General features: G+C 56.1%; 3 protein-coding genes across 3 annotated transcripts; 1 reads left to right on the forward strand and 2 right to left on the reverse strand.

The window, feature by feature from the left end:
* Positions 1–1,657: 1,657 nt before the first annotated feature.
* Positions 1,658–7,421, reverse strand: LOC103679442 (sororin). Its single transcript, XM_008708991.2, has 6 exons — positions 7,269–7,421; positions 6,970–7,064; positions 6,826–6,891; positions 6,711–6,746; positions 3,322–3,759; positions 1,658–3,151 (listed from the first exon to the last, which is right to left on the reverse strand). Exons 1-6 carry the CDS (start codon positions 7,312–7,314, stop codon positions 3,071–3,073), a joined length of 762 nt encoding a protein of 253 aa, XP_008707213.2. The 5' UTR covers positions 7,315–7,421; the 3' UTR covers positions 1,658–3,070.
* Positions 7,422–7,523: 102 nt separating this feature from the next.
* ZFPL1 (zinc finger protein like 1) lies at positions 7,524–11,856 on the forward strand. The gene is made up of 8 exons (XM_008708993.2): positions 7,524–7,685; positions 8,025–8,134; positions 8,428–8,539; positions 9,932–10,125; positions 10,230–10,302; positions 10,376–10,522; positions 10,773–10,896; positions 11,405–11,856. Exons 2-8 carry the CDS (start codon positions 8,033–8,035, stop codon positions 11,589–11,591), a joined length of 939 nt encoding a protein of 312 aa, XP_008707215.1. The 5' UTR covers positions 7,524–7,685; positions 8,025–8,032; the 3' UTR covers positions 11,592–11,856.
* Positions 11,829–14,314, reverse strand: TMEM262 (transmembrane protein 262). Its single transcript, XM_008708992.2, has 3 exons — positions 12,296–14,314; positions 12,090–12,189; positions 11,829–11,981 (listed from the first exon to the last, which is right to left on the reverse strand). The coding sequence occupies exons 1-3, from the start codon at positions 12,467–12,469 to the stop codon at positions 11,905–11,907; spliced, it is 351 nt and encodes a 116-aa protein (XP_008707214.1). The 5' UTR covers positions 12,470–14,314; the 3' UTR covers positions 11,829–11,904.
* Positions 14,315–14,554: the final 240 nt, after the last annotated feature.

The following is a 14,554-nucleotide window of genomic DNA, read 5'->3' on the forward strand; positions in this document are numbered from 1 at the left end:
GGCTAAAGGGCCCCAATATAAGAAAAGGTCAGTAAGCCATGGCATGAACGTGATCGAGCACAGTTCACTGTGCAGTTAATGGTTCCCGGGAAACGCTGGTTGACCAACGGCTGTCTGGGGGACACGCCTCGGCAGGGTCCTGAGAATACAGACAGACAGGTGAGCGTGACCTGGTTCTGCCCAGGAGAAGCTCCCAGGGCCGGGGGAGGGCCCAGGTTCCCAGGTGACCCCAGCGCAGGGAGAGGTGCCTGAACAGAAGCTGGTACAGACCGCCCCGGCCACGAGAGAAAGGAGCCACACGTTGGGCTCAGAGCTCCAGGGACTCCACCACGAATGTGCTGGTTAAGCATCAAGAAGTGGGGGATCCTGGCAAGAGGAGAGCAATCCAAGAGGGAGCAGTTTGCGACAGGCCAGTGCCAAAGGGCACTCCCGCTGGGACATAGCGTGAGGGGGCCTGGGCCATGGCCCCCAGGGGACAAGAAGGCACCGGCGAACTTTGTGTGTTTCTGTGTGGGTTGTTGGGGCCATTAACTGGGAGGGATGAGGGAGACACTGGGAGCAGGAAGCCGAAGATCGTGGGAATGGAGAGGCAAGCACACCCTGCTCCATGTGACAGGTGTCTACACGGTGAATACCAGGGAACATGTGCAGTGCAGGAGACGTGGTTACACCACAAAAGGAAGCCTCATGATGGTCTGTATCTCTTTGAGACCCTGCTTTCCATTCTTTTGGGTGTTATACCCAGAAATGGAATTGTATCGAAGGTTGTTTTAAGCAAAGGAGAAACAGATCATATTTTGTCTTCTAGGAAACAGTCTGGCCGCAGTGTAGACAGGAGGTGAGACGTGGCTAGGAGGCCAGTGCTGTCCAATGGCTGTGGGGCAGAGGGATGTTGAAGTTAGGGCTGATGGGACGGGGTGAGGGAGAGGGTAGGGCTGCGGACGACCCCTGGGCTCCCGGATTGTGCTGCTAGGTCAGCGGGGGGATGCCGGCGGCATAGGCAGCACAGGTGAGGCGAGCTGGTGGATGAGCTGAGTTTGAGAGGACTTCTGAGTTGAAATGTAGTTCTAGAGAATAGTTCTAGATTCTGGTTCGGAGCTCAGGAGGGAGGTATGGGATGGAGATCAAGACTGGCCATGAATGAGCAAAAGCGTGGCCCAGAGAGCCTGTCCTCGTCTGGGCAGAGCCAGCAGGTTGGAAAGAGGGCCCAGGACTGAACCTGGGTGTCCTGATATTTCAGGGGAAGTCAGAGGGGCCAGCAGTGCCATGGCTGAGAGTGTGACAGACCCTACCCCGTCTCACTGATCATCAGGGGGGATGCTGGTTGCTTCTGCCTGAGAAGTAGTGGGAGTGGCCTTGGTACCTATATCCCTGGGCCTCCCTGAGCCAAGTGGGAGAATTCCAGACGGAGGGGCTGGGGCTCCCCGGAGGCCTCCTTTGCAGGCAGCCCTACCTTGTGGGAGCAGATGGGACTGCACAGAAAAAAACCCATGTGAGGGCAGAGCAATGATCACAGGCTCCTAGAGGCCAGGCTGGTAGTGCCCCGTACAAGGGGACAACCCTAGTGACACAGCCCGAAGAAGGCTTGGCTTCCTGGGTCTCCCACCTTCGCCTCTGCCGCTGCCTCGATTAAAACAGTCTTCAAATAAGCAGAAACTTTTTAATCGGGATTTTTTTTTATTCAAACAACAGCAACACAATTTTTCCTTATATTCCACAGTCTTAATTTTTCAGGGACAGAGAGAATTTGCAACGATGACATCAACTCCACATCACCTGGTGACTCCCGACTCTGCAGGACTAGGACACTTCCCAGGAGTTCCGCCCCACCAGCCGGCAAGGACAAGAATTCTTCGGCTGTCCAACTCCGGGGCATCCGCGCCCGCCCCGGCAAGGGGACTTGCTGGCGGCCAGAGTGGGTTTGACAAAGCACAAAGCGACGAACAGGTAGCCCCGGGCTCCCAGGCCTTGCAAGGGCTTTCATTAGTGCCCGCCAGGCCTGCCCTGGGGTCTCAAGTCCCCTGACTGAGCACGAGCGCATCTTCCCCGACATTCTGCAACCCATTAGCCCTGCCGCGTTCCTCGCAGCCTCTGCTGCCATGACCCTGGGAACGTCAGGAGATGCACCGGCGTGGGGGTAGCTAGAAGGTCTAGGATAAGGATTAGGGCCGTACAACCCGTTTTCCCCTCTAGAGTGTGGCAGACTCTTGGTTTTATAAGAAATAGGTATGAGTGACAAGCAGGCACCTTGGGCCACAGCCCCCTTCCCTGGGCAGGTGTCTGGTCCAGAGGCCCGGGCCTCAGTTTCCAGCAACTGGCGGCCACACCCGGACACGCAGTCTTTGCCCCAAGCAGCCAGTGCCCCAGCCGCCTGGCGTTTAACCGAACGTCTCAACAGCGGAGCACAGTGATCAAACACAGCTTCTCCGAGTAAACGCTTCTGGTCGGAGACCCAAGTCAAGGCTTCCTCCCTCCTTCAACATGTAAAATTCTAGTGTCCAGTGTCTTCCTCTCACAGACAGAACTCTCCCCAGCCCACACATTCTCTCCTGGCTCATCTACAGAATCTAAGAGGGAATCCAAGCCTCTTTACATAAATAGGCTGGTGGCTGGGAACCAGGACCCCGATGGAAAACAATGCAGGGGGAAGGCCTGAGGCCGCTGTGCCTCGGGGCTGGGGTCTGGCTGGTGCAGAGTAGTCCCTTTCCCAGCAACGGCCCAGGTCCCCGCTCACCAGCAATCCCAGCCCTCTCCCCTCCTCCGGCTGCGCCAGCAACTCCTACACCCTAGTGTTTGGCCCAGCTGGAAAGTGGCGAGGCTCCGCTGGGAGGCAGGGAGAGGCTGGTGGGTCAGGCCAGACACAGGACAGCAGTGCGTGGCCGGGCCCAGCGAGCCCCATTTCCTGAGACGGCTGTTGCCAGCGCACGAGCCCTCAGAGGAACGCAGGCCTCACGTAGCAGCAGCTTATGTACAGGGCACGAGGCCACGGGAGGGGCCCCAAGCATCTTCCCCATGGGGAGGAGGAGCTATGCACAGGGAGGGAGAGGACGGCCAGGGACATCCCCACATCTCATTCAACCAGGAGGTCGAACTGCTCAGCAGCTTCAAACTCCGCATTCATGGCCGCAGCCCATTCATCCAGCTCAGATTTCTAGGGGGAGAGAAAAAGGGGGCAGGTGAGTGAGAAAGGGGGAAGGGGGCATGCTGGCCAGAGCACTCGTACCCAGACCCCGCAGGCACTGAGCCCCAGGCCGGCCCAAGCCTGGCGGCCTCCCGGCACGTCTGGTGCGACAGCGGAGCAAAGCCCTGGCCCTCACTCACCAGGATCTCCGGCACCTTTCTCTTCTTGCGCTTCTCCTTCACGGCTGGTGGGGAGATTCCGGGGAGAGTTGTATCTGGGGCCCAGGGCTTCACAGGGACCCTGGGGGCCTCGGCTAACTTGGAACACACCACAGGTGAGACTTGGGCCAACTCTTCTGACCCCAGCAGCCCCTCGAAACCAAAGCAAGACCGGCGGCCCGGGGTGGAAGTGGAGGCGGAGCCGAAGGTCTCCAGCCGGCTGTAGGATCGCCTGACCTTCTTGGACATTTCCAAGTCCCTGGCGTCCAGCTCTTCTTCCCTGGAGCTGGACTCAACGTTCAGGGGGTGCAGCACCGGGGTGGTGGTGGGAGTGACGGGTAGGTCACGTGCCTTGAAGAGGTCCTCCTTAGCAGGCTCCTTGCTAGGAGGGTTGTTTTCCTTCTCCAAGAAAAAAGCAATCTGCACCGGGACAGAGAGAGCGCGCCTCCTTGTTAGTTAGTGGTTATTACTTACTTCCAGAAAGGTCTGAGGAGATTTGGAGTAGAAAGACCCATAGGACACTTTAAAAGGAAAAGGGAAGACAGATCAGGCAACAAATCGGACCTTGAGACAGATGTGGGGAGGAGAAGAAAAGAAGAATCTGTCCTTGCTTCTGAGCCCACTCTGGTAATGCAAGGAGACCTCTCACCACGGGATGTTGTCAGCTCTGCCTCCCAACAAAAAGGGACCAGAATCTAGCCTCCCCTGCTGACCTCAAGCCCCCATCACATCACCTAGACCTGACTGCTCTGCCTGCTTCCACCCGGGCCCTCTGGTCCACATGTCACACAGCTGGCAACGGCTTTCCCTAACATGTCCATCCAGTCAGCGACCACTTCCCTGTCACCGGCCCAGTTCCAGGTAGTTTCTAGGCACTGGGCCTACAGCCGGGAATAAAACAGCCCTGTCTCCAGGGAGCTTCCATTCTGGTGGCGGTAAAACGGGTAATGAACAGGGAGAAATCACGTAGCACGTTAGAAGCGTTAAGTGCTTTGGAAAAAACCAGAGCGATAGCACTGGGGGTGGGTTGGGATTTTAAGTAGGTCGAGATCGACGTAGGCCTCACTGGGGGGCTGTCTGAGCTAGAACTTGAAGGAGGTGAGGGAGTGAGTCACATGGAGGTCAAGTGTTGTAGGCAGAGGGAACAGAAGGTGCCAAAGTCCTGAGGTGCGGGTATGCCTGGAAAGGTACAGGAACAAGGCCAGAGGCGAGAAGAAGTGAGGAGAGGAACTGAAGATGGGGTCGAGAGGTAACGGGGGCTGCTAGAGGGCCTTCTGTAGGACATTGGAAGGGGAGGCCCATGGAAACCCTTGCTCTGAGACCCAGGGAGCCACGGCAAGGTTGTGAATGGGGAAAGGCCTAGTCTCACATGTGTACTAAGAGGTTCACATGCTGGCTCCTTAAAATTCCACTCTCAGTTCAAATGCTGCTTCCTCGGAGAAGCCATTTCTTACCACAGAACAGGGACCAGCCGCTCGGCCACTGCTCTTTACGTCCGCCCCAACCACCTCTCCTGTACGCTGGTCACCTATCACCCTGATGAGAACATGAGCTTCTTGAGAGCAGGAATCTTCATCTGTCTGGCTAACCCGGCCTCTGGCCAGCAACTTCCGCAGAACCCTGTGTGGGACAGGTGTTCAATACTCACTGACTTAATGTACCCAAAACGTGGCACTGAGCTTTCTGGCAACCAAGACACCATAGGAAACAGGACAAATTCGGTCACTCTTGTGGTCTAACAGAAGGAATGACGTTGGTTATCAAGAGAGACACTTCCTGGCTACAAACACGGGCAATCTGAGGCTTAGTAATGAGTCTGAGTAAAAGGGAGGCTGTGCAAAGCAGGGGTTAGCCCTGACGACCTCTTCCTCATCCCCTACAGCAAGCAGTCCCACAAATCCTTTGCAGCTTCGTTTCCTCAAAAAGTCATCAAACTATCGCTCAACCCACAAGAATGAGTGATTACCACGGGAAGGCAGAAGTCCCTGCCTGCAGGACAACATGCGAGCATTCAGATTCAGAGAAGGCCTAAGGAGAAACAGGACAGTGACGGGGCACAAGTGGTCAGGGGAGCCTTCTGGGAGGTGTCCTTTCAGCGAAGTACTGTGGGATGGGAAGGTCATGTGATGAGGGGAAGGGCAGAGCATCACTCTGCCCTCACCTTACTTCAGGCCTCCACCATCTCGTTGCAGGGTTCCTGTCCAGTCTCCTGCGTGGTCTTGGGGTCCTCAGCAGGCTGTTTCCACCCTAGTCTCCACCCAGACCCCAGAGAGATTTTTTCCGAAACACGCAAGCATGCCTTAGTGACTACCTGGTGCAAGACTCCCCAAAGGCTCCCACGGTGCCGGGGACGAAGCCCAAGCTCCTGAGTGTGGCGTTCACACCTTCTGGCTCAGCGTGCTCCATCCCCTCACAAGATCCGCCACAGACACACCAACAATCCACCGTCCTCCAGACCTCAGGATTTTCTTTGTGAATTCCAGGTGTCTGCCAACCCAGCTTCCTTTGCCCAAACACTACTACTTGTCTTTAAAGACTCAGTTGAAATATTTCTTCTTAAACAGCCACAGGGCCAGCTGGTCTGCGTTAGGGTGCCTTCATAATTCATAACATCTAGTACTTTCTTATTGCAGTCCTCAGCACGCTGTGCTGTTATCACTTGCTCGTCTGTCTTTCTCCCCACTTGACGTAAGCTCCCTGTGCTTCTAAAAGGCAGCTACCATTTCTCACTTATTTTATCTGCAGGGACAGGTTTTCTGCTCACGGAATATTCTTTTCTTTTTTTTTTTTTTTTAAGATTTTATTTATTTATTCGACAGAGATAGAGACAGCCAGCGAGAGAGGGAACACAAGCAAGGGAAGTGGGAGAGGAAGAAGCAGGCTCCTAGCAGAGGAGCCTGATGTGGGGCTCGATCCCAGAATGCTGAGATCACGCCCTGAGCCGAAGGCAGACGCTTAACCGCTGTGCCACCCAGGCGCCCCTGCTCACGGAACATTCTTAATAACTTCTGCTAAAACAGTAAAAATGCTGTACACTTATCTTACAACAACCTGTTCTTGCAAATTGAGATGGACTAGAGAAAAGGAATACTTAGGACACAGCTCAGGTCTTATAGGAAGACGGTAGAGAACATCAGTACATCAAGACTTAAACTATAATATAATATAGAGGATATTACCATTTAAACTATATTATATAAACCTATAAATATAGGTTTATCAGGATGTACACCCCCCCCCCTCGGTCCTAAGTGGAGGAAGATCTGTACCTCAAAACTGCTCCCTGGGCAGGTGTGATCAGCCAGTACATCCTGGCCCATCTCTAGAATGCCCTGGATTTCATCCCCCTAAGCCGATAAAAATGAACTCACCCTTGGGCTCCTTCGAGGCGTGTGGACAGGCGGGATCTGTGGAGACAATAAGAATTGATAACATAGCCACCCCCAATTTTGGCTCCCAAACCACAAACCCTCTCTCAATCCTCACCTCTACAGAACGGGCTACAATCTTCTTCAAAACGATGGGCTTTCTGATTGGAGCCGCATGGGGTGCCTAGAAAAGAGGAGTGAATATGAGCTCCACGTTAGTCCAGCGGCCTCCGGGGCAGAAACTGAGGAAGCCGGGGCTCACCTTGGGCCAGATTTCAGGGAGGGTGCTCGGGAGATCAGAGCCTGATTTCCGCTGGGATCTCCGCAGAGACTGAGTAGGAGATGGGGCCACGGGCCCTGGGAAGAGAAAAAAGTTAGGACGTAGGGGAAGACTCTAGGCCTCAGAGTCTAGAGAACAGGTTCAGGAGTGAGCGAGAGAAGGTTCCCAAACAAGCTCCTTCCCGGGGGAGTGAGCCTCCTAGAGCGGTGGGGGAGGGCCTCCTCACGGGACTCCGTCCCTCAAACGGCCCGGCCGCAGGCCCCCACGCGCCTTCCGCTCACCGGAGCGCTGGGCGGCCCCTCCGGACCGCGTTCGCCTCTCGGACATGTTAGCCTTGGTCTGGATCTTGGCCGCCGTCCCTGCCGCCGGAGCTCGCGCCAACCCAGAGGGCAGACGGAGACCTAAACGTTCGAATTACCCGCTCTGCCTGGAGGAAGCGGAAGTGACGCAAGGCGGGCGGGCCGCTGTGTTCCGTTCACCGTTCAGCGGTCTTCAAGTACAGCGTCACAGGGGCGGGGCCAGCGGCACGCTGTCGTCATCAGAGCGCGCCGCACCCGGAAGAGACGTGGCAGCGGAGGGATAATCGGAGCGGCCCGAGGTAGAGAGCGCAGAGCGGGAGCTCAGCTGAGCGCGTTGTCTGTCCTTCTGCGCCTCAGGCCAGCGCTCGCGCCCATCGGGACCGGTGCGGCGGTCGATCGGTAAACACGGAGAGAGGGGTCTGTGTGGAAGGTGGGGGCGGGGCTCGGAGGGGGTGGGGCTCAGGCGGAGCCCCTGGGGGCGGGGCCGGTGATATGGGAGACTCGCTGATGGAGGGACCCGGCTGGGGGCGGGATCCAGGAGGAATGAGGGGTCACCGCAGGTGGGATTCGTTCGGGGGGCGTGTCCCGGAATGTACAGGGGCCGTGGGCAGGAATTGGGGGTTGGGGCGATTATGAGAGGTGTTTAGGGGAGTTAAGAGTGGAAACGATCTGGGCTTGTGAGTTTGTAGTGGGGGACACCGGAACCTGGCTCCCGGTCAACTCAGACCCCTTCCTCAGGGTCGAATATGGGACTTTGCAAGTGCCCCAAGAGGAAGGTGACCAATCTGTTTTGCTTCGAACACCGGGTCAACGTCTGCGAGCACTGCCTGGTAGCCAATCACGCCAAGGTGGGGCCTTCAGGGGAGGGGCTGAGCAGGGCAGTGGGTGGGCAGGTCGTATTGGTTTCCTCCAACTCCATGAAGGGCCAGGGTTTGGAATGAAGTTCCAGGAGGTCAGGAACTTGGTATCTTTTGTGCTCGGCTCTATCTCCAGCCCTTAAGAGACTCTGGCACACTGTCGCTCAATAAATGTTTATTGATGGAACAAACGAAAGGGTGATTCTCCTCTGTGATGAGAGACAAAGAAGCAGCTGGGCTTTGAGGAGATGGGCCGGCGTTGTGACCTCTCTCTCCCACTCCAGTGCATCGTCCAGTCCTATCTGCAGTGGCTCCAAGATAGCGACTACAATCCGAACTGCCGCCTGTGCAACATACCCCTTGCCAACCGGGAGACAACCCGCCTCGTCTGTTACGGTGAGGCCTGCCCAGCTTGGTGACCAGTTTCCAGGTCCTCTCTAAGCAGCAGGGCAATGAGATCTCCCCATGCTTGGCAGGCTGGATCCCCAAATTCTAGTCCTGCTATGTTATTTACCTGCCGTGTGAGCTCAGGCAGGTCATTTTCCTAGGCCTCAATGTTTTTCCCTAAAAATTAAAGCTCCTAGTTTCTTACCTGCCCATTTTGAGGGTTGAGTGAGAGCCATTCCAACTTGTGGGTATCATTTTGGCTGTGAGCAGTAGCTGGCTGGACCAGTAGGGAGCTGAAGGCATGAGGCTTTGGACATCTGGGATCTGTTACTCATTCCAGTTGCACAGAGAGGAAGGGAGTTCCTCACAGGACAGTCAGTTAAGGGAAGTCAGCAGTCACCTATGTCATGACCTTGATTTGACTCTGGTATAAGAGACTTAACTCCATTTTTTGAAGGAGCTGGTGCAAAAGAGCTCCGTGTGTGTTTCTCAGTGTGATGAGCGTGTGCGTATATGTGCGTGAATTTAACGTGTTACGACTTTACATGTGTTAATTAGTACCTTAGTACCTGTGGGTGAGTGAATGGGTAAATGTGTGTGAACGTACAAACACAGGTGTGTTGTGGGGTTGCAGGAGAATGTGTGGGTGACAGTGCTTGAGTTTTAGCAAGCGTAAGTGTATAGATGTGCATGTGTGGGAATTAGTGTGCCCACAAGTAGACGTGCAGGGGATGGTACTTGTGTCTGATTGTATGCATACAAGCACGTGTGCATTTGTGCTTGTGGGTGTGTACGTGAACACGTGTACTGTGTGCGCCTAGGAACTTTTTCTTTTTTTTAAAAGATTTTATTTATTTGACAGAGACAGCCCGCGACAGAGGGAACACAAGCAGGGGGAGTGGGAGAGGAAGAAGCAGGCTGCCAGCAGAGGAGCCTGATACGGGGCTCGATCCCACAACACTGGGATCACGCCCTGAGCCGAAGGCAGACGCCCAACGACTGAGCCCCCCAGGCGCCCCCCTAGGAACTTTTTCTGAAACTGTTCTTGATGAGTTGGTAGCCTGAGGAGCTTGTGATGAGTGCACATGTTCAGAGAGGACTCACGTTAAGAGTCGCTGACATCTTCCCATCCTAGTGGGCTTCTCCCTCCTACTGCACTGGGGATCTTGGTAGCATCTGCCTTGACTGAGTCAGGTAGTGGTGGTCAAGAAGGCTGAAGTCTTGGGGAACACTGGTGAAACAGACCTCAGTGAGGACAGGAAGGAGAAGGCTGTGGGCTTAGGTGTGCGCGCGTGCACGTGTGTTCGCACGTCCATGTAGCAGGCTAGGGGCTGTTGCTGGGCTAGATGCCCTAAGTGTCATCTTCCTCATGCCTCTCTCCCCTATTTCATGGGCCCTAAGACCTCTTCCACTGGGCCTGCCTCAATGAACGTGCCGCCCAGCTGCCCCGAAACACAGCGCCTGCTGGCTACCAGTGCCCCACCTGCAGTGGCCCCATCTTCCCCCCAACCAACCTGGCTGGCCCTGTGGCTTCCGCACTGAGAGAGAAGCTGGCCACGGTCAACTGGGCCCGGGCAGGACTGGGCCTTCCTCTGGTGAGAATCTCTCTATCTGACCGTCTGCCCTGGGTCCCACCTGGGCCAGATGGGTGGGTAGGGACCGCTCCAGGCAGGCTGGTGACATAGGCTCCTTCCTCCAGATCGATGAGGTGGTGAGCCCAGAACCCGAGCCTCTCAACACCTCTGACTTCTCTGACTGGTCTAGCTTCAATGGTAGGTGGGGGTTTGCACTGCCCTTGGGGGCCCTTGCCTCCCTCCTCTGCTGACCTCTCTCTCCTTGCCACAGCCAACGGTACCCCTGAACAGGAGGAGATAACCAGCACCTCTGCTGCCCCATCCTTCTACAGCCAAGCCCCCCGGCCCCCTGCTTCCCCGAGCCGGCCCGAGCAGCACACAGTGATCCACATGGGCGGTCCTGAGCCCTTGACTCACGGTGAGCCAGGGAATTGGCCAGTCTAGAGAAGGCTAGAAAGGGAGTGGGGTGGCTCATCGGGGGGAGCTCAGGGTTCCAGAGGCCCACCCGGGGACCCCACTCCTTATTCTTGACAGAGACATTACCTCCCCACAATTCTGAGATGTTCTGTCGGGCTGAGAGGGCAAGGAGCTCCCGCCCTCCCCACTCCCCACCCTGCTACAGGCCAGTTTCGCTGAGCCTGTGGATACCGGTGGCTCTGCCCCTGCAGCCTCAGCCCCGAGGAAGGTGTATGACACGCGGGATGATGACCGTTCACCAGGCCTCCACGGAGATTGTGATGACGACAAGTACCGTCGCCGGCCTGCCCTGGGCTGGCTGGCCCAGCTGCTCAGGTATGCAGGGCCGGGGGGCCGGGATGCCAGGAAGGGGGAGGAGAGGAAGCGAGAGCCAGCAGCCCCGGGCATGCTGATTGCATGATAAGAGGGGCTTCGTCTGGGTGACAGTAGTACCCGGTGTCTGGCTGTGCAGAGAGGCCTGAGCTCAGCTCTAGAAGTCTTGAGTCTGCTCCACTGTAGGGCTGTTTCCTCGCCTGCTAGGTAACTGAGGCTTGAGGTTGGGCTCTTTGAGGCCCCTTCCTGCTCTGACAGCACCTGAGCCTAGTGACTCTAGCGAGCCTGACAGATTCTAGTTTCCAGAAGACTTGTCGCCGCAGCTGGTTGGAGCTGCACGGTCCCCTGTGTCACAAGCGGGTGCAGGGACGAGCCCGCACACCCGAAGCAGCAAGGCTCGGGAGTGGTGGCACCAGGGCCGGAAGACAAGTGTCACGTCCGGGGTTCCTCTCCGGGCCGAGCGGCCGTCAGGGATTGGGAACCTGACCTGACTTTCCCCTCGTCCCCCCAGGAGCCGGGCTGGGTCTCGTAAGCGGCCGCTGACCCTGCTGCAGCGGGCAGGGCTGCTGCTGCTCCTGGGGCTGCTGGGCTTCCTGGCCCTCCTCGCGCTCATGTCTCGCCTGGGCCGAGCTGCAGCTGACAGCGATCCCAACCTGGACCCGCTCATGAACCCTCACATCCGTGTGGGTCCCTCCTGAGCCCTTGCTTGTAGCCGGGCCAGCCTAGGACCTGGGGCTCTGAGGTGGGGAGGTCTGGGGACTTTTTTTTCTGCTCCTCTTCTTCAAGCCTGAGACACTAAGATCCCAGGCCCAGTCAAGTCCACTAGTCGTGGCAGCTGGCTGGGCCTGGGGCCCCTGCAGGTCAAATGTTTGTGTTGACCTGCTTTCCCTGGGTCTCTAGCCTCCCACCCTCCTCCCCACGAAGGAGAGGACAGGTGGAAATAAACGACAGACTTTATTAAAACACCGAAGCCTCCTTTTCCTTCCCCCTTCTCAACCCAGTCTTCAGGCCTCAGTGGTTCTCCTGCCGGTACTGGATGGCCAGAAACTCAAGGGACAGGCGGTTGAAGAACAAGAGTCCATTTAGCGCTGGGCAGAGGAGGGAGCCCCTGTGAGCGTTCCCTGCCCACTCCCTGCCGCGTCTCGGGGATTCAAAGCTCCCCTTTCCCCCTTAGCACGACCCCCTCCCCCACTCACTTAGGATGGTCAGGGCAAAGCACCGAAGAAACTTGTCATCTGTCATCTCAGCGTAGAGTGACCCCATGGCGGCCCAGCAGATGCTGATCACCTGGGAGAACTGTAGGCCCCATCCGGTGGGAGAGTGGCCCCCTGAGACAACAGCGGGCTTTCCATCAGCCCCTGGGCCTCCCCTGACCGGCCCTTGAGCCCTGGCCCCAGTCTACCATCAGGACGACCGTGTAGCGGAAGCTCATGCGGTCATAGTGGTGGGTGACGCAGAAGTTGTACACGTCACTGGCAAAGACACCAAGGTGTATGAAGAAGAGCGTGAGGGCAGCCGCAGTCAGCACCATGCCTTGTGGGAAGAAGAGCACAGCCAGCCGGTCCCGCCACCGCATCGTGGGGGCTGCGTAGACTCCAGTCAGACGGTGGAACCTGGGCAAGCCAGCGCCGTTCAGGAGAAGCAGCGGACCCCTCCGGTTCTAGAGTGAATGGTCTGGAACCGTGGTGGGATGCTAGAACCATGAGGACGTAGGAGAGGACAAGATTCTAGAATACGGGCAGGTTGCAGCCAATACAGGAGTGGTTCATGGTGGCTAGGGGAGCTCCAGATTACAGAAGGTTGGACGGAGGGCTGAAGGTACGACCAGCAGGAGTGGTGATGAAGGGAAGGTGTACCTTCCTGTCCTGCCTGTGTGCACACTGTTCGCTCTCGTGCACGTCCTCTCACTGAGTCCTCTCGACGGTCCCACAGAAGAGGCGCTGTGGGCAGATTTCTACAGAGCGGGGCTCAGAAAAGTGGAAGGGCATGTTCTAGGTCCACAGCAAATCTTAGGCCAATGAGAGACTAGGCCCCAGATTGTAGCTGGAGGACATTCCCAGGCGAGGGGAGGCCTGGGCTGAATGGCAAAGTCCAGGGATTTGCTCTGTTCCCGAATGGAGAGGAATGAAGCAAAGGGAAGAGAGAAAAGCTTCCCCACAGCTGTCCTGGGACCTTCCCCATGCCCTCCCTAGGCATGGCCCAGAGAGCAACTGGCTTTTCCATCCTCCCCCAGAAGTCCGAGGACCTGATGCTGACCAGCTTTCCCCTCTCTGCCACCTTCAAGCACTCAGCACTTCACATCCATCACCCCTGTCCTTTCCAAGAGTCCCAGATGAGGTTGGTGGCATAAATCCCATTTTGCCCACAAATCTGAGGTACAGAGAGGGCGTGTCAGCCCAGGTGCGGCCGTGAGGGAGGGAGGCAGTACTGAGATGAAGATCCAGGTCTACCCAGGCTGTGACTGGGCAGGGACACTTACAAGCAACAAGAAAACATTTCTTCCATATGTGGAAGAGGTGAAAACTCGAGGACTCTCAGTATCACCCAGAAAAATGGGCAGAGATGGGGTGGAGGGACACGAAACTCCCAGGAACTAGAGTAGAAGAAGGATAACTTGAACTCAGCCACCCCCATGGCGTCCTTCCTGTCTGCCTGCCCCAGAAGTTAGGTTCAAGGTCCGGCCAAGGCCCGAGGTCTCCTGCCGCATCCATGCTTGCTGCCCAGTGTCAGGCATCACAGTCCCTCAGACTCCCCATTCTGACACATTATAGGGGTGACCCCCCAGTGCTCAGCCATTGGCCCACTATTGAAACCATTGTTCGCACCTCTGTTCTCATGTGAATACAAATGAACTTTTATACATTAGGGCTTCTGGCTCAACGCCATTGAAAAATTACCCAAGTAGCGTATGACTAGGTTCTTGTAAAAGATTCGCATAATACACAAGCATACAGAGGACCTGGCAATGACCTCCCCCACCTCCTACCTACCTACCTACCTAACAGGTAACCCCCTCAACAGTTTGGTGAGGGGGCATCTTTTGGGTCCCTTCTTGATGTCACTTCACGTACCCATGTGTACATACACAGGCACAAATTTAAAAAGCGTTAGCACCATCCCATACGTATTGTCAAGTGTAATTTGCAAAAAGTGAAAAACATGCTAGGTCTGGAATAAGCACGTAACTAAGATATATTAACCCATCAGTGAGGGGTTCCGCCTCAGTAACGTGGTAACGCATCTCGGGGACCCGGATATGGATAGGGATTTAAAGAGGAATGTTAGAGGGGCGCCTGGAACCTCAGTTGGTGAGGTGGCTGCCTTCGGGGTCCTGGGATCAAGCCCTGTGTCAGGTTCCCTGCTCAGTGGGAAGTCTGCTTCTCCCTCTCCTGGGCTCTCTCTTAAGTAAATAAAATCTCTTTGAAAAAAATAAAGGGGACTGTTAAGAGTATCATTCTAGGGGCGCCTGGGTGGCACAGCGGTTGAGCGTCTGCCTTCGGCTCAGGGCGTGATCCCGGCGTTGAGGGATCGAGCCCCACATCAGGCTCCTCTGCTATGGGCCTGCTTCTTCCTCTCCCACTCCCCCTGCTTGTGTTCCCTCTCTCACTGGCTGTCTCTATCTCTGTCAAATAAATAAATAAAATCTTAAAAAAAAAAAAAG

The sequence above is a fragment of the Ursus maritimus genome, unplaced genomic scaffold (assembly GCF_017311325.1).
Source record: "Ursus maritimus isolate PB19 unplaced genomic scaffold, ASM1731132v1 scaffold_23, whole genome shotgun sequence".
Taxonomy (NCBI): domain Eukaryota; kingdom Metazoa; phylum Chordata; class Mammalia; order Carnivora; family Ursidae; genus Ursus; species Ursus maritimus.